Source organism: Crotalus tigris, unplaced genomic scaffold (assembly GCF_016545835.1).
Source record: "Crotalus tigris isolate CLP2741 ecotype Arizona unplaced genomic scaffold, ASM1654583v1 scf7180000019050.494769, whole genome shotgun sequence".
Classification (NCBI taxonomy): Eukaryota; Metazoa; Chordata; class Lepidosauria; order Squamata; family Viperidae; genus Crotalus; species Crotalus tigris.
The window spans coordinates 221,632-244,614 of record NW_024097344.1 but is presented as its reverse complement, the minus strand read 5'-3'; the positions used below and the strand labels follow the sequence as shown (position 1 = coordinate 244,614).

General features: G+C 43.1%; 1 protein-coding gene across 2 annotated transcripts in view; it reads right to left on the bottom strand.

The window, feature by feature from the left end:
* LEMD3 (LEM domain containing 3) overlaps positions 1 to 22,983 on the bottom strand; it is a 44,423-nt gene that overhangs the window by 7,787 nt on the left and 13,653 nt on the right. Inside the window, exons 4-10 of one of the 2 annotated variants that reach the window (XM_039358646.1) lie at positions 20,548 to 20,615; positions 17,630 to 17,701; positions 11,708 to 11,787; positions 11,369 to 11,517; positions 3,205 to 3,306; positions 2,869 to 2,971; positions 2,546 to 2,724 (exon numbers count right to left, since the gene is read on the bottom strand). In XM_039358646.1, coding sequence (XP_039214580.1) covers positions 2,546 to 2,724; positions 2,869 to 2,971; positions 3,205 to 3,306; positions 11,369 to 11,517; positions 11,708 to 11,787; positions 17,630 to 17,701; positions 20,548 to 20,615 — 753 coding nt within the window. The remainder of the gene's footprint in view (positions 1 to 2,545; positions 2,725 to 2,868; positions 2,972 to 3,204; positions 3,307 to 11,368; positions 11,518 to 11,707; positions 11,788 to 17,629; positions 17,702 to 20,547; positions 20,616 to 22,983) is intronic. The other variant, XM_039358647.1, reaches the window with a different exon arrangement.

The window sequence follows — 22,983 nt, the reverse complement described above, 5'->3', positions numbered from 1 at the left end:
ACCTCTCAAGGTTTCACCTGGATGCGGCACCACCAACCCCATTCATGGATCAGGATGCTCCTCCAAAGGCCAACCGCATCCTCCCTCCCAGCGGCTTCCCCGATCTTTCATCGCCTCAGCTCCAACCCCTCACAACCCCGAAATAACCCTCCAGGAGCAAATTCTCCTCCTTTTTTCTCGCTCACCCCGGCCGCCCCTCACAAATACCTCGCCCTTCGCCCACTTCCCTCAAAGACCCATAACCGGCGCCCCACTCCAGCAGCCCCACTCCAACTGCTAGTGGGGCTGGGTCCCTTGGCGATGGTGGGGGTGATGTTGAGGGCTGGCGGCACCAGTTTCCTTTTGGCCGGCATGGTGGCAGCGGTGGTGGAGGCTGGGCCTCGCTTTCTGTAGTGCCTAGTGAGGGACCTGCCTCAGTAGCAGCAGCAGCAATGGCATTGTCATCACCAGGCTTGGCTGCCCTAAGTGAGGCTGAGGCTGCAACCGAGGCCTAAGCCTCTCAGCCCGGCCCTGAGGTAAAAATGTGAATAGGTCAGAGGAGGAGAGGAAGGAGAGGAAGGAGATGTGGCCAAAGCCCAAGCGCGCCCTTTGGCACGTGCGAGAGAAACTGGGAAAAAATCTCCCAATTCACCGTCCTGCCACTGGCTGGGGCTCTCGCCACCATCCACCCACATTCTCCTCGCGATTGGACGGCTTGCCCAGGAGGTTGAGGCAGGCCAGATAAAAAGACAGGTCAGGCCATAATTTGAGGACCCCTGAGCTACAGCTTTGGTGGCTCGGTAGGCAGAGCTGTGAAGTTCTCTTCTCTGTCAGAGCCGCCAAAGCAGCAGGTGGAACACTGGAGGCTCGGGGAGGGAAGGTGCTGAAGTGGGTGGTCGGGCCACTGGCAAGAGCAACACGTCTGAGCAGAAAACGGCCTCAGAACAAGTGGGGCAGGTAAGGAAAGAAATCCTTGCTCTCCCCAGAATGCCTTTCTTTCCTTACCTGACTCCTAGCCCTGTGCCATTTCTCCTTCGCAATCTGCCCCGCTGCCACGTGCAAGGAAAACAAAGGAAGTTTTTTTGGGGGGGAAAAAGGTCAATCAATTACAACTTCGCAATCTTTCAGCACCCTCCCTCCCCGAGCCTCCACACTCCACCTGCTGCTTTGGTCAGTCTGCCAGTCCCCACCTCAACGCCCTGCCCACCGCCGCCCAGCACGGCCGCACCAGGATTGCAGGGGCTGGCCTGGCATGGGAAGGCCACATGCCCCACCCTCCTGCCACCATGCAGGGTAAGGTTGCTGTGCCTGCCCCTGCTCAGATGCATTCTGTTTCTCCGTTCGCTTCTCAGCCTTCGCTGCGTGTTTGTGGGACTATCAGTAAAAAAAAATAGTTCCATCAGACTTTCTAACTTCTTGAGATCTCGCAAGAAGTTAGAAAGTCTGATAGAGCTTTTTTTTTTTTTTACCAATAGTCCCACAAACACGTAGCAAAACTGAGAAGTGAACAGAGAAATGGAATGCAGCTGAAAGGCAGGTTAGTAAAAAAATGCTTGGGGGAGGCAGGGGCGGACGCAGCAACCTTACCCTGTGCAAGTATTGATGCAGGTTGCTCACGGACAGGACTGAAGGCTTAGGACTGGGGTGACGGCACATGCGCCCACAGAGAGGGCTCTCCATGCCACCTGTGGCATGCGTACCATAAGTTCGCCACCACAAAACTATACTATTACATTTTCAGTAACACTATTAGACAGCATTGTTGTGATTTAATGAAATTGATACAATAGAAATGTGGCTGTAGTACTGTATACATTAGCTTTCCTCCCATATATCCTGGCATATGAAACAATCCTTTATAATTGCAAATAATAATTATAAAATATTATTATAAATGACTTGAACCAAAACAGAACTGTTAGAAGTGGAAGAACTTAAAAGAAAATAGACAGGCAGAAAGTACACTTTTTCAAATAGGTGGGGGCCTTGAGTTCTACCTTTGTCAAATATGATATGATATATATGACATATTTTGTGGTGAAAACAAATGATATTTTAAAAGGATGCAATATTATTTTTCTCTATTATAATAAATATTCTCAGCTAATCTAATTAAAAACTACAATCACTATAGCCTAAGCTTGGTCTTAAGATTCAATGCATTGGTAGGAAAAATAGTGGCTTTAAAGGGAATAAGTTAATTAATAAATTGTAATTAGCTTATTCTTAGAAAGATTCTTAGCAGTGGCTTGACAATATATTGTTGGATAGATGAATAACAACTCGAATGGGAGTTAGACATAGATATCTACTGAAGTAACCCAGGGAGCCAGGCAGTTTTCATACCTACATAACTTACCTAACAAAGAAAACAAAAATCATTTTTCAAAACGCATACACACCATGGCTATTTACATTTCTGGCTACTCAAGAAACATACACAATGAATATAAAAATACAAAATTATATCAATATCATTACAACTGATAAACTAGAGTTAGTATTAACTAAAGGTTATAATAAAGAGAAAACACTTCACAAAATATAAATATACAGTATTGCATACCTTGACCTTGCCACACTTTAGATGGCATGATTAGCATTTTATCACATGATGCAGATGACTGTATCCACTTCCATACCAGAAAATCGGCACCACCCATTCTTTGTGTTTCTGTGCGAACTCTAGATTCATTAGCAGCAAGGAAATCAACAGATCTTTTCCATACTTTTTCCATTTTCTTCCTGAAACATGAAATAAAAAAGAAGTTATTTTGGTAAAATACTTATTTAAGTATTAACACATATTAAGAATCTTTCTCCAACATTCATCTTTGAGGTACTCTGAATAAACTAATATGTTAAATATTTTTAACTCTTTGTACATACCTGTCTTTTGGTGCAATCAAAGAATCTCGTACATGGGGAATAGGGATATATGGTTGTAATTCTTTGTTTTCCTCACATGCTTCATTGTGAGTTCTTAGAACATCTGAAAAATATTGTGTTAACTAACTTCTACATCAAATTGGCATCACAACAAGTTATCTAATGAAAAGTATTTAAGTATTTAAACTAACTTCTGACACTCAAAATGCATATTATCTTCTGTATGGATGGAACAAACTATCACAGTCCAACTTCTGAAAAGTCTCAAGAATTATTTATACAACATGGTGCCAATAGTGAAGCACACTATTAATTGAGAACTTAGTTAAAACTTACCTATAATTTTTACAATCATGTCATACATCTCCCTAGTCTCCTCTTCTTCTTTGTACCATCTATATTTCGTATATTTTATGACTCCCCAAATCATTCCAATACCTGTGCCAAATAAAAACAGAAACATCTAACTAACAGTTCAAATATTATGATGCCAGTTTTTAGCTTAGAACATATGTGGATTCAATGACATGTTTAGCTTGAAACAAATATTTCTGGCATTCCATTGTCAAAACACCTACTTAGAACAAACCACTGTTAGTCTGAGTGCCAATGCTTGAGGATTCCATTCTGTTTTGGAAAAAAAGGATTACTAAAGTTGGTCATTATTTAGATCCAAAGTGAAAAAAGCACTTTGGATCCAATGTAAATCCTCTTGTTATACCTGCTGGCAGCATATAGATACCCAAGAAAAAGTTCTTTAAAGAACATCCAAGAGTAACAGCAAATGCACCTACCCTGAATCCAAAATGTTCTCCCCATTTAAATTTGAATATTTCCCTCCTCTATTGATTGGACTGTAGCCTTGCATTTTGTAATGTTTAAAAAAATCCATTGGCCTTGTTCACTGAGGGTGAGTGGGATAATTAAGAGGTAGTGTGCTAGGGAACAGGTAGATGAAAGAAGCCGTATAAACAGCAAATGATCAATACCACTCTGAATATAATTCTTGTTAATGAAAGATTTAGACCTATCATGAGAACAGCTGCCAGCAATCTGTCACTTAGATTCACTATTGTGCTGAATTGTATGCATGTCTGGCTGCCTGAGGGTCTATCCTATGGAATTTTAATTTTGGAGTTTATATATATATTTTTTAAAGCAATTTAATGTACAGAGAAAAACCAAGGAAAAACCAAGAAAGTCCAGCACCTTTGGGACAACCATGACCTGGATGATTAAATATCAACATAGACACAGAGAAAAGATTCTCTTTAAAATTTAAAAAGACATTTTTTTTTCTCTGCTGCCTCCAACGCCTCTCCTTCCAAATATATATTCAATTTATCTATTTGAGGGAATTCTTCAACCAAGAGTTTGTGTGAGAACTAGCCATTATACTATTGCTGAACTATTTACCATGCTTAACTGTCCTCACCAAAGTATCTTAATGCAACTAATGGTAGTAGATAATATTATACTAGCAGTTAAGAGCAAGATACTTGGTCTCAAGGACAGCAGAGCACCAGCACAGTAGTTAAAGTAGTTATTGAGTGCATCATATAAATGATCACAGAGATTGTGGCTGTGTATTCCTTTTTAAGATGGAAAATTTTAGAATCCAGTGTCTTCTCTAGCTGATTGCTCTAAAGCCACCTTACTACTCCTATCAGGCAGGGGTACATCCCTTATCTCACCAAGTGAAAAGTGTCATGAAAACTATAATAATAAATTCTATCACATGTTTCTACCTGATAAATTTAATTCACACTTGATACAGGCACAAGTCAAGACAGTCCCTTACTGAACCCCACAGATGAAGAATGTGGGCCAGAACTACTTATATATACTATAAGAATCTGGCTCACACAGCAAATCAAGTTAATTAAAACATCTAGATGGCCAGATCTTCACTGTGGCACCAAGATAAAAAAAGCAGATTGTGAAATACAATTTCTAGGAACACCTATGGATTGCCTACTTAAGCTGGTTGTTCAAAATGATCTGATCTGAAAATGACTAGGCCAAGATCCTCCCAGGAGGCACTAAAGTTGTCAATGGTGCTATATGGAGAAATACTATGCTGGCTCCTTCCACCAGTCTATGAAAAGAGGGAACACTGAATTCCACTTTTCTAACACTTGATTCCCCAGAATATTCTCACCCGGTAAGCTCACCTTCACAAAATTTCAATTTTATATTATGGAAAGTCAACGTAGTGGTCCCCCTCCCCACAAAAAAGCATTAATTATACTGGTTTTAGATAGCTATGGATTTTGTTAGTGTTCTAATATAATGTCACAATGGATTTTAAAATGGCAAAAGGACCATACTGATAAAATTGATTTGTTTTGAGAGTCCTTTGCATACACTTGTATACGTTCTTGTGCCTGCTGATGTGAAACTTTCAGAGTGCATTTAAAAATGAAATACTTGCATTTTGGGCATGAACTCTCTGCGTGCTATTGTGCTTTATTACTGTAGAGAAAAGTGTCAATTTTAGAAACTAAAAGGAATTGTATTGGTTTAGTTGCTAGCTGAAAATAGAGCATAGTTTTATTTATTTTTATGAAGGGCTGTGAATGTTAATATACTAGCATCAGCAAAGTCTGAAAATATATTAGCAGTGGGAGTAGGTGGCATTGATTTTTATGCTGATGTAATACTTACCATGTTTCCCCGAAATAAGACCTATCTCAAAAATGAGCCCTAGCTTGATTTTTTACACATGCGCCTAATACAAGCCGTACCTTCTAAATTAAGCCCTAGTTTTGGGACGAGATGCATACATAAAAATTAAGTTAGGATATGGATGCGGGTGGAGCTGCCCCACACATCCCGCACCAGCTTACATTTGGACCGCTGCATGCCTCACACATACCGACACCCGTCACACCGCTGCCCAATTTCTTCTGTGGCCGCTCACAGCAGGATACCACATGATGCATTGTGCTGATGCTGCCATTCGCAGGAGGCCATGTGGCCATTCGCACCAGTGCCGCCACTTGTATGACGCCACATGGTGCTTTGCACCGATACCACTGGTCATGGGAGGAAGCCAGATAGTGTGTTGCACTGTGATGGCATGAGTGGTGGCACCAGCACAATGAGCCATGCAGCCTCCTGCCACGAGTGGTGGCACCAATGCAATGTGCCACATGGTATCCAGCCGCAAGCAGCCGCAGAAGTCAGGCAGCAGTGCAACAAATGTTGGGGCATGGCAGGTCTGGTTGCAGCGGTCTAAGGTAAGCAGTAAGACATCTCTCGAAAATAAGACCTGGTGCCTCTTTTGGAGGCTACGTATGTATGTATGTATGTATGTATGTATGTATGTATGTATGTTTAAAATAAAATGAGCACCAAGGTAGTTAAAACTATAAAAGTTTAATTTAAAAACGCCAAGCTTTCGCCGTCACCTGCCGGCATCATCAGGGCTTAAAACACCAGAGAGTGGGAGAGTCTCTTATAAGCAAGCCAGAGTCTGCGCCCGGCTCCTTGATCTCGTTATCGGACCTAATTGGATAGATTGTACTCCGGTGATCCGTTTCTTCCTGCACCCCTTATCTACGTGTATGTCCTCATTTGCCTTCTTTTCCTTGGATTCTAGGGTGGGTGGGGCAACCTCCCTATCTCCCTGGTTGCCCCCCTCCTTTGATCCATTCTCTCCCTTAGGTTTGTGTAGTGGTTTGCATTTCTCTTTCCTCTTTTTCCAATCCACATCCATGCAGCTATTCTCTTTACGAGTGCTTTCCCTTTCTTCCCCAACGCCTCCCCCTCGTGCCCAGTTGTTACTAAGATGGTCATGTGTAACATTCTGGGCTGCCTGGGTTACAGCAGTAAATTGGGATAGTTCGGTAAGCTGTTTATCCATGTGATAAGCCTCGTAAGTATGGTCATGCACAGTCATCATGCACCTCCCCCCCTTTTTTGTCTTCTGCATCCTTCCTCCACACGTTACAATCGGGATCACCGATGCGGGGGGGAGGTGGGATTATGGTCTCCTCGAACGTCATGACGTTCCTCTTCTGCTCCCCTCCTCCCTCCAATGCTTCTCGTTCTTGCATGCGTGTGGTACAGGTCTTTAGAGTCAATGGGTGCTGCCGATACGGGGTGCGGCAAGATGATTTCACAAGCCCCACCCCCCGTGTTCTTCCATCCGGGTTCACTCTTCTCCCTACTCCTCGGGATATCCACCCACTCGTCATTACACTCAGCGCCGTATGCTCCGGTTGGTGTTGCTGGTCGGGGGAGTCGTCCCGTCTTCTTTGGATCGGTCAGCTGCTTTCTCTCAAGCTGTAAGTGAGGTGTCAATCCTGATTATCTCCTCCCATCTCCATCTGCGATGTTTTCCTGCGCACCAATTGGGATGTCCCCGGTGTCCATAATACGGGGATTCTGGGCTTTGATTTTCGCCGCCCTCCTAGCCTTTTGGAAGCGCGTCAGTACTGTGGGGGTGGTGGGGGTTTTCGGATGTTGCTCTTTCCCCTCTAGGTTATCCACAATTTGTCGGGGGATTGGCATATCTTCCTTGGTTTCTCTACTGAACATGCCATTGAGCCGTCAGTAACGGGATGGGCAACTGGTCGCACTCCATGATCTTAATGCCAAATGTGCCGAGCGGAGGTCAATGTGCCGGTTAATGGAGTCACTATTGGAGAGCCATGCTTCTTTAAGCAGCCGGCCTCCCTTTGTATTGTCACTTGCCAAGACGCATACATTGTTAAAATTAAAGCGGTGGCCCAATTCTGCCATATGTACCCATATCTGGGAGTGCTGTTCGCCCCTTTTCACTGCCAGTTTGTGTTCATGGACCCTGGTCTTCACTCGTTTGGAAGTCTCCCCAACATAGTTGCATGGGCAGTCATCAAGAAGCAGCACAAGACTGACTTTATGGGCATTTTGAATTCGGTATACCCAGACATCCAATTCACCATGGAGGAAGAAAATCAGGGCTCGTTGGCATTCTTAGATGTATTAGTTCAACGCCAACTGGATGGATCTTTGACCACCAGGGTATACCGAAAGGCAACTTGTACGGATAGGATTCTCCATTATAAGAGTAACCATCCGACAGCCCATAAAGTCAGTTGTGTTAGAACCTTATTCAAACGAGTGGAGTCACATTGTAGCACTGCCAGAGCAAAGAAGGAGGAAAGAAACCACCTTTTCCAGATATGCAAGCGCAATGGGTACCTGGTAAGATTCATCAATCGGCATAGTATACCATCTGAATCCTAGAGTAACCCACCACCTGACGAACCAGTGCCACAGACAACACGTGTCACCCTCCCCTATATCTGCAATGTCTCAGAGGCAACAGCAAGAATCCTAGCTCCATATAACATAAAAGTAGCACACAGACCTAATCAAATGCTACATGCTACTATTATGCGCCCCAAGGACCCGCTCCCCAGCATGGAAAGGTCGGCAGCCATATATAAAATTGATTGTATGGACTGCCCATGCAACTATGTTGGGGAGACTTCCAAACGAGTGAAGACCAGGGTCCATGAACACAAACTGGCAGTGAAAAGGGTGAACAGCACTCCCAGATATGGGTACATATGGCGGAATTGGGCCACCGCTTTAATTTTAACGACGTATGCGTCTTGGCAAGTGACAATACAAAGGGAGGCCGGCTGCTTAAAGAAGCATGGCTCTCCAATAGTGACTCCATTAACCGGCACATTGACCTCCGCTCGGCACATTTGGCATTAAGATCATGGAGTGCGGCCAGTTGCCCACCCGTTACCGACGGCTCAATGGCATATTCAGTAGAGAAACCAAGGAAGATATGCCAATCCCCCGACAAATTGTGGATAACCTAGAGGGGAAAGAGCAACATCCGAAAACCCCCACCACCCCCACAGTACTGACGCGCTTCCAAAAGGCTAGGAGGGCGGCGAAAATCAAAGCCCAGAATCCCCGTATTATGGACACCGGGGACATCCCAATTGGTGCGCAGGAAAACATCGCAGATGGAGATGGGAGGAGATTATCAGGATTGACACCTCACTTACAGCTTGAGAGAAAGCAGCTGACCGATCCAAAGAAGACGGGACGACTCCCCCGACCAGCAACACCAACCGAATCAGGAACGCATGGAGCATACGGCACTGAGTGTAATGACGAGTGGGTGGATATCCCGAGGAGTAGGGAGAAGAGTGAACCCGGATGGAAGAACACGTGGGGAGGGCTTGTGAAATCATCTTGCCGCACCCCGTATCGGCAGCACCCATTGACTCTAAAGACCTGTACCACACGCATGCAAGAACGAGAAGCATTGGAGGGAGGAGGGGAGCAGAAGAACGTCACGACGTTCGAGGAGATCATAATCCCACCTCCCGCCGCATCGGTGATCCCGATTGTAACGTGTGGAGGAAGGATGCAGAAGACCAAAAAAGGGGGGGAGGTGCATGATGACTGTGCATGACCATACTTACGAGGCTTATCACATGGATAAACAGCTTACCGAACTATCCCAATTTACTGCTGTAACCCAGGCAGCCCAGAATGTTACACATGACCATCTTAGTAACAACTGGGCACGAGGGGGAGGCATTGGGGAAGAAAGGGAAAGCACTCGTAAAGAGAATAGCTGCATGGATGTGGATTGGAAAAAGAGGAAAGAGAAATGCAAACCACTACACAAACCTGAGGGAGAGAATGGATCAAAGGAGGGGGGCAACCAGGGAGATAGGGAGGTTGCCCCACCCACCCTAGAATCCAAGGAAAAGAAGGCAAATGAGGACATACACGTAGATAAGGGGTGCAGGAAGAAACGGATCACCGGAGTACAATCTATCCAATTAGGTCCGATAACGAGATCAAGGAGCCGGGCGCAGACTCTGGCTTGCTTATAAGAGACTCTCCCACTCTCTGGTGTTTTAAGCCCTGATGATGCCGGCAGGTGACGGTGAAAGCTTGGCGTTTTTAAATTAAACTTTTATAGTTTTAACTACCTTGGTGCTCATTTTATTTTAAACATGAATATACCCAGGGTTCATATTTTTAATATTATTACTCATATATATATACAAGACCAGGTCTTCTTTTTGGGGAAACATGGTAGTAACACGAGTCACACAGTTAGGCACTAGCAGTAAATGATAATGGCAGCGAACAATTAAAGAAAACCAAAGCATAATAATGGGTGGAATGTTCAAGGTGGGAGATACTGATTCATGCTGATTGATGAATATGAGAGAATTGCCTCTTCCTGGGAGGAATACTAATTTCTATTCTGTCAGTAAGAGCTACTTGATTTTTTTCCCTTTTTTTTTTACATCATCCCTTTTGCCAATTTTTCCATTCTTTCAGCCTACTGATGTGATTGTCAAGTGAAAACCAAGGAAGTAAAACAAATATTCAAACTGTTTTCAAGTTTTTTGTTACAACTAAAATGTTCTAATGGAACGTTTTTAGTTAAGATATTATGTCCCAAGTTCAAAACAAGTTCCCCCACTTCGTGCATACTCCATTAGAAAGTATTTTACATACAACAGCACAAATTATAAATATATTTCAAGAATTATAGGCATTAAATATCACATTTTAAATTTTAAAAATATTAAATTTCTTCAGTATTAGTACAGGTAGTCCTCAATTTGCAATAGTTCATTTAATGACCGTTCAAAATTACAACAGCATTGAAAAAAGTGACTTATGACTGTTTTTCACAATTATGACTGTTGCAGCATCCATGGTCACATGATCAAAATTCAGACATTTGGCAACTGACTCATATTCATGATGATTGCAGCGTCCCGGTATTATATATGATCACCTTCTGACAAGCAAAGTCAATGGGGAAGCCAGATTCACTTAATAACCATGTTACTAACTTAACAACTGTAGTGATTCACTTAACAATTGCGTGAAGAAAGGTTGTAAAATGGGACAAAATTCGCTTAAAAAGTGTCTCACTTAGCAACAGAAATTTTGGGCTCAAGTAGTCAAGTCAAGGACTACCTGTATTTTTAAGTGTACAGAACACACTTAGATTAATTTCCATTGAACTATGCAGGCAGCAATCACTATATGTGCTATTTTACAAACTACTAAAAAGGTGTTTATGTGGTTATTTCCTTATAATTCCTTTCTTTTATATTAGTATTTGGATCTAAATTATCACATTATACACTATAACAGGGGTCCCCAACCTCCGATCTGTGGGCCAGCACCAGTCCACAGCATGGCAACAAGTGGGCCGCACAAACAAGGAAAGCTCCATCCTCAGGATGCAGGCAGTATTCAAAACCACACCCCCTCTGGTCCGTGGAAAAACCTTGCTCCATAGCACCGGTCCCTGATGCCCAGAAGGTTGGGGACCTCTGCACTATAAAGTTTCAACACAATGCTTACCAATTTCCTCTATTTTCATATAAAGGGTACGAAATCTACTGCAAAAAATTGAATTGTCAATTACCATCACACTTAAGAAACGTTAAGTCACACAAGTATAAATTAAACTTTAAGAATAAAAATACTGAATAATACTCACCTAACAGCAGAATGAATGATCTACAGGTTGCAGTAATAAATGCACGTCGAAAACGGCATGTAAGGGTCATCTGTGGCTTAGTTGACACTAGATATTTTATATCAGTTGTATTGGTTATGGACTCTTCATCTGAGCTGTTACCAACATACCTATAAAAGATAATTCAACCTTTTCTTATACTTATGATTCAGATCATAAACAAGCTGCAGAGATGTACATTCCCTCTTCTTTCTATGGCTTTATAATAATAATTTTAATAATAATCTTATTGTATTATGATTTGAAAGACAATCCATAATTAAACTATTTCTAGAAAAAATATGAAATAAAATGACTTACTTTATACCAACATCTTCTCCACTATTTAATAACCATTGCAACGATTCATTAAATGCATTTTCATAGTCTGGACCTAAATTCTAAGAGAAGCAAGGAAATCAAATAAAAATAAAGACCATGAATTCGCTAGTCATTGTATACAAAACATTCAGTAGTGAGAGCTGTTGCAAATTTCCAAAATAAATAAATTCTGGTATAATGTAACAATGCTACATAAAGCATTTTAATAAAACTATAAATATGTACACACATACAAAATTCATTTATATTTCATGTTACTTTGTCATTAATGTCTAGATATTTCATCATAAATATAGGAAGGAGCAAAACAGTGCACAAATGCTACAGATTATGATTTGGACATGGGCTTTAGAAGGAGACAATGAAACCTATAAGAAATAGGAAACACTATGTACCCATTCCATCTGATAATTTAGTGATGAACTAGAGTCATAGCTAAACTTGGTGATGATCTAAGTCAGGCATGTCAAACTGCCAGCCCATGGGCCAGATGTGTCACGCCAAAACCGCACCCACCCCATTGCTGGCAATGGGGAAAAGTCACAATACGTCGCACGATGTCACATGACATCGCAAGTTTGAGAGGCCTGATCTAAGTGAATAATGAGTATGCAATTAGCTGTTTTTCAGTCAGGTTTACTTTAATACTGAAAGGGACTTTTTTAATCTTTCTTTCCCTGTTTCCTTTCACTGGCTATCCTATTAAAAATTTTGGCACAGCCCTGCCCGTGTCGGAGAGATTCTGCCTGAGCCAAGTGGACAAGTCAAATGGGAAATTAGTCTGGAATCTCTATGTGGGCACAAGAGGGCAAATATGATCCCCTTTGAATGCCATTGAACCTTATCTAGTCTGACCTAGGCATAAATCACCAATCTGAGACCAATTCAGCTTCCTATATTCACTATCAATCACCACGGTCTACTCAAAGCCCCAATCTCTTTGTGCTCATCACCATTCAGTCAAGATCAGTAACTGAAAATTGGTTCAATGAAGCACAAAGGTATCAATGTGAGTATTACAGTTATAAAAGCTGACAAAAGTGACTAGGACCTGGCTGTAGTTACCGTGAGCTCACATGTGCTGTGCTAACTGAAACTGCGATCTAACATAAGCAATTAAAAAAGAAAACTATAAATAGAAAAAGATGACAAAAATGTAACAATGCAGTTTCATGGGCTGGAGACTGTATTATCTCTAACTACTTCAGACTCAAAAGATTTTGACTGAAGAACATTCCTGACCAACAAATTTTTGCTAAGAATTATTGTTAATATGGCATGGGATAAAATGATTTCGAGGGAGAAGATGACCCGAAGGTGAGTGGACCAGTTAACCACCTTGAGGTTAGCGTGGGCATCAAGGCATCCCGCTCAGGGGCAAGGGGATTGGTTAAAGCCCTCGTGGACTCAGGTTGCTCTCTTTGCTTAATTAGTCAAGCGGTAGTGCAAAAGTTGGGGTTGCACATGAGGAAGCTTAAAATATCCAGGAAGTTCAAACAGGTTGATGGCTCACTGATAGAGGGCAAAGCTGCTTCCCATCTGACTGAGCCAGTGCAACTGCAACTAGGAGAGCACCAGGAGACCGTTTGCTTCCTGGGCTCCCCAAAGATGGCATAGGACATGATCCTGGGCCTACTGTGGCTAATGGCGACCATGAATCTACTGGGAGAGAGCCGTGAGCTAGATCATGGGGGAACCAGCCCAAGAAGGTGTGGGTGAAGAGAACTCCTGAGCACAGCAAGGGAGTGTCAGAGGAAGAGGAGGGAGGGACTGTAATCAATCCTGAGGGAGTACCAAGAATTCCTGGAAGCGTTCAGTGAGGAGTGGGACGTCCTGCCCCCCCCCATTGCCCCACGGACTGTGCCATAGAGATCCTGCCAAGGTAAAACTCCCCAAGCCAAAGATGTATTCCATGATTCCAAAGGAGATGAAGGAGCTGAGGGAGTACATTGACAAGAACTTAGCGAGGGGGTTTATTCAAACCATGAAATCTCGAGTCACGGCCCCAGTACGCTAAAGAAAAGACAGGTCGCTTAGATCAGTGGTGGCGAACCTGTGGCACGCATGCCAGTGGTGGCACTCATAGCCCTCTCTGTAGGCACACACGTCGTGGCCACTAGCTGCTCACACAAGTCCATTAGGCTACTGCCCAGAGCTACAGGCCTGCCCAGCATGAAGGAGGCAAAATGGTCAGCTAGGAAGCCCCGCATAAAGGTAGTAGAGCACACCCAGGGCCAGCAGGCAAAAGGCCACCCTGACTGGGGAAAGCCGGATCCCCATCAGCATCATGGCCACCCAGGCCCAGCAGAGATTGGGGGGAGGCACGTAATCCTAGCTGGGATTGGGGGGCCATGGCACCGATGGGGATTCAGCTTTCCCATCTCGCGGTGGCCTTTGGTTTGCTGGGTGTGGCCGTGCTCTACCACCTGTACTCGAGCTTGCTAGTCGGCCACTTTGCCTCCTTTGTGCTGGGTGGGGCTGCTGTTCTGGGTGGTGGCAGCAGCCTAATGGACCTGCGCGAGCTGTTGACGGCGGCTGCCTGAGGCAGGGCCAAGGTGTGTTGGGTGCGCGAGAGAAACAGGCTCCATGCGTGGGCCAAGGGCAAGATCTGCGAGGGGGCCTAGATGACCAGCAGTAACCTGCTCTCCAACCGCAAGCAAAAACAGATGGGATGGAGTAGGTGCGTCTGGCTGTCTGCATCATGTGCCTCACCCCTTCCCTACTCCGCCTGCTGCTGGAGGGCTGGCCCAGTATTGGCAACAGGCTGTGAGCCCCAGAATGCACTGCTCAAGGGACCGGCAGGCTGGGCTGCTGATGGATGGTGTCGGCCCCCGACTTGCTGGCCTTTGTGTGTGGAGACCAATGGTGTCAGGCAGCAGCCACTCCGGCCCCTGCCTCACCTTACCTTGCCCCACAGCAATGGCACCCCGCTCTGCTCTGCCTCACCCCACAGGACGAGCCTCCTGCTCACCGCCCCACCTGCCAGAGACCTCCTGGATCACCCCCAATCCTGCCTGGCCCCCACAGGCGTCCCCCTACAAGCAACATCGAGATGGCCACACACCTCAGCCACACCCATTCAGTGGCCATGTGCACCCACCCCGACGGCACCACAATGTTGATGCGGCCCTGGCACTTTGTGATAAATAAGTGGGTTTTAGGTTGCAGTTTGGGCACTTGGCCTCTAAAAGGTTTGCCATCACTGGCTTAGATATGTGTGGATTTTCGAGGAATTAACAGCGTGCATGGAAAACATGTACCCCCCTCCCTCATGAAGGACATGCTAGGCCACTTAGCCAAGGGGAAGAAATTCACAAAAGTAGACCTAAAGGAGGCATTCTATCGAGTGAGAATTAAAGAAGGCGATGAGTGGAAGACAGCTTTCAATTGTCCCCTGAGGAGTTACCAGATTAAAGTAATGCCATTTGGACTACAGGGGCTTCCCGCAGTATTCATGCAACTCATAAATGAGGTGCTACATGAACATCTTTACAAGGGGGTCTTAGTGTATCTTGACAATATCCACATTTACATTGCTTGAGCGGCAAGTTCTAAAAAAGCTATTGGACACTAAGCTGTATGCCAAGCTGTCTAAATACGAATTTCACAAATCTAAACTGGACTACTTGGGCTATCACGTGTTGTGCGATGGAATAGAGATGGACCCGGGGAAGGTGAAATACATCTTGGAGTGGCAAGCCCCTTGCACCTGCAAGCAGCTGCAAAGTTTTCTGGGGTTTGCAAACTTCTACAGGCAATTCATCCCCTCTTTTGCCAAAATTGCCGTGCCTGAGCTGTTAAAGATTGGGAAGGGGGGAAAGAAACCTCAGCCGAATCAGCCTTTGAGCTGGACAATGGAATGCCAAGCGGTGTTCGAGAAATTGAAGGGGCTGTTCATCGCCAAACTTGTGTTAAAACACCCAAACCCTGAAGAACCTTTTGTGATCCAGGCGGATGCCAGCGATGTGGCCATGGGAGCTGTCCTCCTTCAACGGAATGACAAGGGGGATTTACAGCGGTGCACGTACACATCCCGCAAATTGAATGAAATAGAACAGAGATGGGCAGTGTGGGAGAAAGAGGCTTTTGCGGCAAGATGGCTGTTGCTGATTCTGAGTCAGTTCCTGGAAGTAAGTAAAAACTCCTTTGATGTTTGGACTGATCACAAAAACTTAGAGGCTTTGAAAACCCACTGCAAGCCTTCCTCTAAACAAGTCAGATGGGTGTAGTACTTCAAAAGATTTGATTTTGAGCTGAAGTACATCCTGGGGGGGGGGACTTCCTAGCTTATGCCCTGTCCCACATGCCTCAGTACAAAAGCACCTGGCAGGAGGTGGTGAGTTCGGTCGTCCCCGATAGACAGCAAGCAGCACAAGCAACTAGGCGGAAAGAGAGAGAAGCTCGCCCCCCCCCCCAATACGTTTGTCCAGCAGCTGAAGAGTTGCCGACCCACCCATGGTTCATGGCTCACCAGGCAGAATTGACTATGAGGGATGAATTGGCGTGGAAGGAGGATAAGCTGTATGTTCCTGACCACCTGTGGTTGCAAGTTTTGCAACGCAGCCATGATGCCAAGCAGGCAGGCATTTTGGCTTCCTGAAAACTCTACACCTCACTAACCATCAATTCTGGTGGCCAAAGATGAAGGACATTGAAAACTATGTGGGAGATGTGCGGTCTGTGCTGCCAGCAAAAGACTGCCAGGGAAGAATCCAGGGCTATTACAACAGGTAGCCGACCCAACCAGACCTTGGGAGGAGATAGCAATGGACTTTATCATAGAGTTGCCAGAAAGTGGGGGGGAGCACCGTGATTTGGACTGTGATAGATCTGTTCTTGAAGCAAACCCATTTCATCACCTGTGCCGGTCTCCCTCATCCCAGAAGCTAGTGAAGGTGTTCTTGCAACACATCTACTGACTGCACAGAGCACCCAAGAAATTATTTCAGATCGGGGGGTCCGATTCATTGCCAAATTCTGGAGGGAGTTTGTGAGAATGATTGGATCATCCCAGGGGCGCTATTCTGCTTTCCATCTGAGTACTAACGGATCTGTGGAATGCACCAATACTATAGTGGAGCAGTATCTGCGTTGCTATGTCAACTACCAGCAAACAAATTGGGCAGAGTTGCTGCCATTTGCAGAAATGGCATAGAACAACGCAGTGCACAGTAGCACTGGTTTCACTCCATTTAAGCTGGCCACAGGGATGGAGCTTGTGCCAATGCCAGAATGCCCCCAAGAGCCTCCATCTTCGAGCACCCTAAGCTATTTGATGACTTCGTTCCAACGAGTTTGGAGCGACGCAAAGAAGGCTCTAGTTAAGGCAGCCGAAAGTCAGAAAAAGTAGGCAGATAAGAAGCAGGCTCTCCAGGAAGCATTCCATGTAGGGGATAAAGTGTATCTGTCTACAAAATATCTGAAACTTCCCCATAGTGAAAGCTATTAATCAAGTGACAGTTGAACTGAAGTTGACAAGGTGGTTGGGAAAAGTGCATCCTGTATTCCATTGCAATTTGCTAAGGCCATAGAAGGAATTCACGTTAAGACCAGTCGGGAAGGCAGCACCAGCCCCAATAATGGTGGAGAGGGAAACACATTATGAAGTTAAGCGACTCCTGGACTCCAGAATCCACAAGGGGAAACTGCAGTATTTAATTCAATGGGAGGGTTACCCAATGTCAGAATCTAGATGGGTGAAAGCACAGCACGTAAGCGCAGATTGTTTGGTAAAGCGATTCCACGCAAAGAAACTCAGAAGCTGGGGCCGATGCGAGCAAAAGATTAGCAAGTTTTGATCTGTATTCTTTTGTTTTCTAGGTTCCCTTTCCTTTCTAGGGGGGCAACCTGTCAAGCAATGAACCGTACTGCTTTTAGGACCACTGCATTCTTCTAGCTTACCAACAGAGTGGGGAGGAAGAAGAGGAGAGCTTTGGATCCACAGGTGTTCTTATCATCATGAGAAAGCTGGAGCTGTGGAAGAGTTCTTTTAGTGAACCAAAGTTTCTTCTCATGCAGTGGGGGGGGGGGAATTATTTATGCTGATTTTGCTGACAAAGAAATGGTCAGTCTATAATTTTAATGATAAGTTTATTTTAACAGAGACAGAATAAGAGCAAAATAATCCAGAAAAACACATTTCAAAAAAGTTATACATTAATTTGCATTTTAATGAGTGAAAGAAGTATTTGACCCCTTTGCAAAACATGACTTAGTATTTGGTGGCAAAACCCTTGTTGACAATCACAGAGGTTAGACGTTTCTTGTAGTTGGCCTCCAGGTTTGCACACATCTAAGGAAGGATTTTGTCCCACTCCACTTTGCAGATCCTCTCCAAGTCATTATGTTTTCAAGGCTGATGTTTGGCAGCTCGAACCTTCAGCTCCCTCCACAGATTTTCTATGGGATTAAGGTCTGGAGACTGGCTAGGCCACTCCAGGACCTTAATGTGCTTCTTCTTGAGCCACTCCTTTGTTGCCTTGGCTGTGTGTTGTAGGTCATTGTCATGCTGGAATACCCATCCATGACCCATTTTCAATGTCCTGGCTGAGGGAAGGATGTTCTCACCCAAGATTTGACAGTACATGGCCCTGTCCATCGTCCCTTTGATCTGGTGAAGTTGTCCTATCCCCTTAGCAGAAAAACACCCCCAAAGCATAATGCTTCCACCTCCATGTTTGACAGGTGGGGATGGTGTTCTTGGGGACATTGGCAGCATTCCTCCTCCTACAAACACAGCAAGCTGACTTGATGCCAAAGAGCTCGATTTTGGTCTCATCTGACCACAACACTTTCACCCAGTTTTCCTCTGAATTGTTCAGATGGTCATTGGCAAGCTTCAGACGGGCCTGTACATGTGCTTTCTTAAGCAGGAGAACCTTGCAGGCACTGCAGGATTTCAGTCCTTCACGGCGTAGTGTGTTACCAATTGTTTTCTTGGTGACTATGGTTCCAGCTGCCTTGAGATCATTGATAAGATCCTTCTGTGTAGCTCTGGGCTGATTCATGACCATTGAAACTCCACAAGGTGAGATCTTGCATGGAGCCCCAAACTGAGGGAAATTGACAGTTATTTTGTGTTTCTTCCATTTGCGAATAATTCTCACCAAGCTGCTTGGTGATAGTCTTGTAGCCCATTCAGCCTTGTGTAGGTCTACAATCTTGTCCCTGACATCCTTGGACAGCTCTTTGGTCTTGGCCATGGTGGAGAGTTTGGGATCTGATTGATTGATTGCTTCTGTGGACAGGTGTCTTTTATACAGGTAACAAGCTGAGATTAGGAGCACTCCCTTGAAGAGACTGCTCCTAATCTCAGCTTGTTACCTGTATAAAAGACACCTGAGAGCCAGAAATCTTGCTGACTGATAGGAGATCAAATACTTATTTCACTCATTAAAACCCAAATCAATTTATAACTTTTTTGAAATGCATTTTTCTGGATTTTTTGTTGTTGTCATTCTGTCTCTGTTAAAATAAACCTACCATTCAAATTATAGACTGATCATTTCTTTGTCAGTAGGCAAACGTACAAAATCAGCAAAGAATCAAATAATTTTTTTCCTCACTGTAACAATTAAACAGATGTATTGGGCAATGTGACTTGAACTGTCAGAGAGGAGAGGAGAATATTCATTCTTTGAATTGCTCCTTTCCCGCTTTTTCTTCAGAGCTAGCTTTCACTTTGAACCTACCTAAATGATTCTGCTCAATAAAGATTACATTATAAAACTTAATGGCTCTGATTTTTTTCTTAGTTGGGCTTTTCACCTGGAGGTTGACAGACAGCTTTTATTGCAAAATATTATGGACTTTGATTTTATAGTTTCTGGTAAAGATGTGTAAACTATTTCACTTTTAAATGTATGGCAAATGGATTTTTACAAAATATCATATTTTAAAGGTGGAATTGCTCATTATAGGGCAAAGCAGATAGAAGTGCTATTTCAAACTTTTGGGAAGTATTTCAAACTGGAAGGACAGCAGGCCAAAATGTTTCCAGAACATTTGAAATAGTTACTTTGTACTTAAAACAGGACTTTGTACTCAGAGCAGGTGTTCTGTGAAACTTTGCACTCAAAATACAATAAAACATTTTGTATATCCCAGGGATAGGCAACCCCGGCTCTTTTATGACTCATGGAGCCGAGGTTGCCTACCCCTGGTATATCCCGTCCCTATCTTCATCTGGATAATGAAATTATAATAAGGAGATATACGGCCCTAGCCTCTGGAATAATCTCCCATCACAGTTGAGATCCATCCCACAATCCTGGCCTTCCAGAAGAGCCTAAAACTTGGTTCTGTTGCTTGGCCTTCTACATTGAGGGTGGTTAATGGGGTAGAGAAGATTCTCATCCCCAGATTGTCCATCATTGTGGGTCTTAACTTTTAATATTTTATTCTAATTTTGTTTTTAGCATCTTTTAATTTTTATTATAAGCCACCTAGAATCAATGTAACAGTCAGATGAGTGGCATAGAAATGTAATAAATAAATATTTCTTTAAAATGAAGGTTACTTGCATATACTTAATATATAGAGAGAGTTACAGATTAAAGTATTGCAGAATTTAGGCCTATTAATTTATCACCATACCAAATAGATTATAATGAATAAATTGATCAGACAAGAACACACAATTTTTTAAAAAAGCCTATACATTTGATATTTCTTTTGCTTAAATATGAATACTTAAAAATTCAAAATGATTTCTTACAAGCAAATATATACATGCAATATACTATCAGTATTTTTAACTGTCGGTTTTTAAAATAATTTTTAAAAAGTAAACAATACATTTTAAAATTAATGTTACTTACTTTTAAATAAGTAGCAGCTTCTTGGATGGAAAGACCCTTCTTTACAGAATTTCCACATTCATGATCACCTGGGAAAAATACATTTTATTTACTGTAATATATATATATATATATTACACAGAGAGGGGGAGGGAGGGAGGGAGGGGGAGACAGAGAGAGAGCACTTTATATTACATATAGGTATGTAGGAACAAAATCAATCTTATAAAAATGAAAAATGGTATTCCATCTAATAGTGACAGAATGGGTAGGGCACCTTAGCAGAGCAAATTTAGGCTACATGTTGGAATTGATGAGAGAGTAATTGGGAAAATCATACTGCATATATCTATATCTGTTTACAAATTCTACCTGCAGTGCATAAAATCTGAATGTAGTTCTGTAATACTGTATTGTTCATAATTGTTGGAATATTCATGAACAGGAAGAGTCATGTGGTAACTCAGTCAGCCAATGTGAAGAAAGTGCTACTGAGTCTGTGCAAAAGAGTATTGAGTTAGGAGCTGGATTTCCAGTCTCAAGTTTTGTCTCTGGTCTATCTCTGTAAGAAGTCTTCAATTAAGCTATGTTGCTGTAAAGAAGAATGTATGGTAATGTAAATATTTTGATATAAAGAAGTTATTTTGAATCAGCTAAATGCAGTCAACTGTGAGAGCTACTGATTTATTTTTTTACCAATAGAGAAATTAAAATTCTTTAACAGGTTATGGGCCCAGAGCTTACTAAGGACTGCATTGTAATTTAAAGCTGGAAGAAATTGCCTGTGTTTAGAAAGATAAAAACAAGGCAGAATTAGCAGAATGGCTGCAATGGAATGTAAGGAAAGCTGTGTGCCTCGTTTGGGCCAGAAGAATTACATTGTGGGGGTTGTTAAAATGGAACGTTTGCTCAAAGCAAAAGAGCTGTGGTATATTGTAGAAAATCCACCACAAGTGTTTGCAGCAGTTGATCAGAAAAGTCATGATCGAGCAATGGCTTATCTCATCTTGAATTTAGATGATGAACAATTTCTAAATATCGCAAATTTAAAGACTGCAAAGGAGATTTGGTTGAAGTTGAGAGCTGTGCACGTGAATGTTTCTGCATGCAATATAGTGCAATTGTCAAGAAAACTTTACAGGGCCTGCTTGCAACCAGGTGAATCTGTGGAACAGTATTTAAGTAAAATGCAAAGTTTATTTTTGGACTTAGAACAACGTGGGATTAAATTCCCTGAGTCCCAGAAGGTTTTATTGGTGTTGAACAGTTTAGATAAAAGCTGGGACACAGTTTCTAAGATATTTGAGTGTAAAGAAGAGCAAGACTTAAAAGTTTGAGACTTTAAAGGCATGTTTGCTTAATGAAGAAGAAAAACACCATTTTAGATGCAGCCATCAGGAGGAGAAATTCCTGAGGAGGTGGTCCAGACTGCAAGTCTCCAGAGAAGAAGAAACAAGCAGATCGGACCTGGATCAAATTGCAACAAAGGAGAGATTTTGCAAGCAGAGAGCTGCTAAGCTAGAAAAGAATTGCTACATTTGTGGAGAAAAGACACATTTGCAAAGGAACTGTTTGCAGCAAAGGACATTTGTGCAACCAAAAAGGATTGCTTTGCAAAAGGAACATTTTGGTGTTACAAACGTTTGCTATAGCAACAACAAAGACAAGTGGCTAATAGATAGTGGGGCAAGTCAAACAATTGTTAATGATTCTGAATTATTTTGCAGGTTTGTTCCAGTAGCACAAGAAGCTGTGGCTTTGGCAAATGGCCAGAAAGGAAAAGTCATTGGAAAAGGTGATGTAAAAATTCCATATTTGGAATCAAAGTTTACCAATGTGCTTTGTGTACCTGAGATGGAACATAATTTGTTAAGTGTGTCTAATTTAGACAAACAAGGTTTTGAGGTCGTTTTTGTAAATGGGGTGTGTCTCATCAAGAGGAATGGGAATATTTGTGCAGAAGGCATAAAGGAAGATAATCTATATGTATTGCAGGGACAAAAGGTTCAATGTTCCCATATATTTAAGAATGTTGCAGAGCATGATTCATGTGTTCATCTTCTGCATAGAAGACTTGCAAGCTTTAAAGTTTTGCAGCAAATGCAAGATTTTGCAGAAGGGCTAAATTTGAAGGGATGCAAAACATATTTGGGCTGTGCAGTATGCAAAGCATCGAAGTTAAAGGCATTCCCAGTTAGTAAATGTAGCACAAGACAAACAAAAAGAGTTTTAGAGCTGGTCCATGCAGATCTGGTGGGACCTATGCAAGCCAGTTTGGGAGGAGCAAAATATGCACTGGTAATTGTTGATGATTATAGCAGGTATTCGTTTTGCTACTTGCTTAGAGGTAAGACAGAGGTGCTACAACAATTCAAACAGTGGGTAAGTTTTGTAGAGAGAAGGTACAGACAACAGTGTGTCAGTTGCAAACTGACAGAGGTACTGAATTTATGTCAA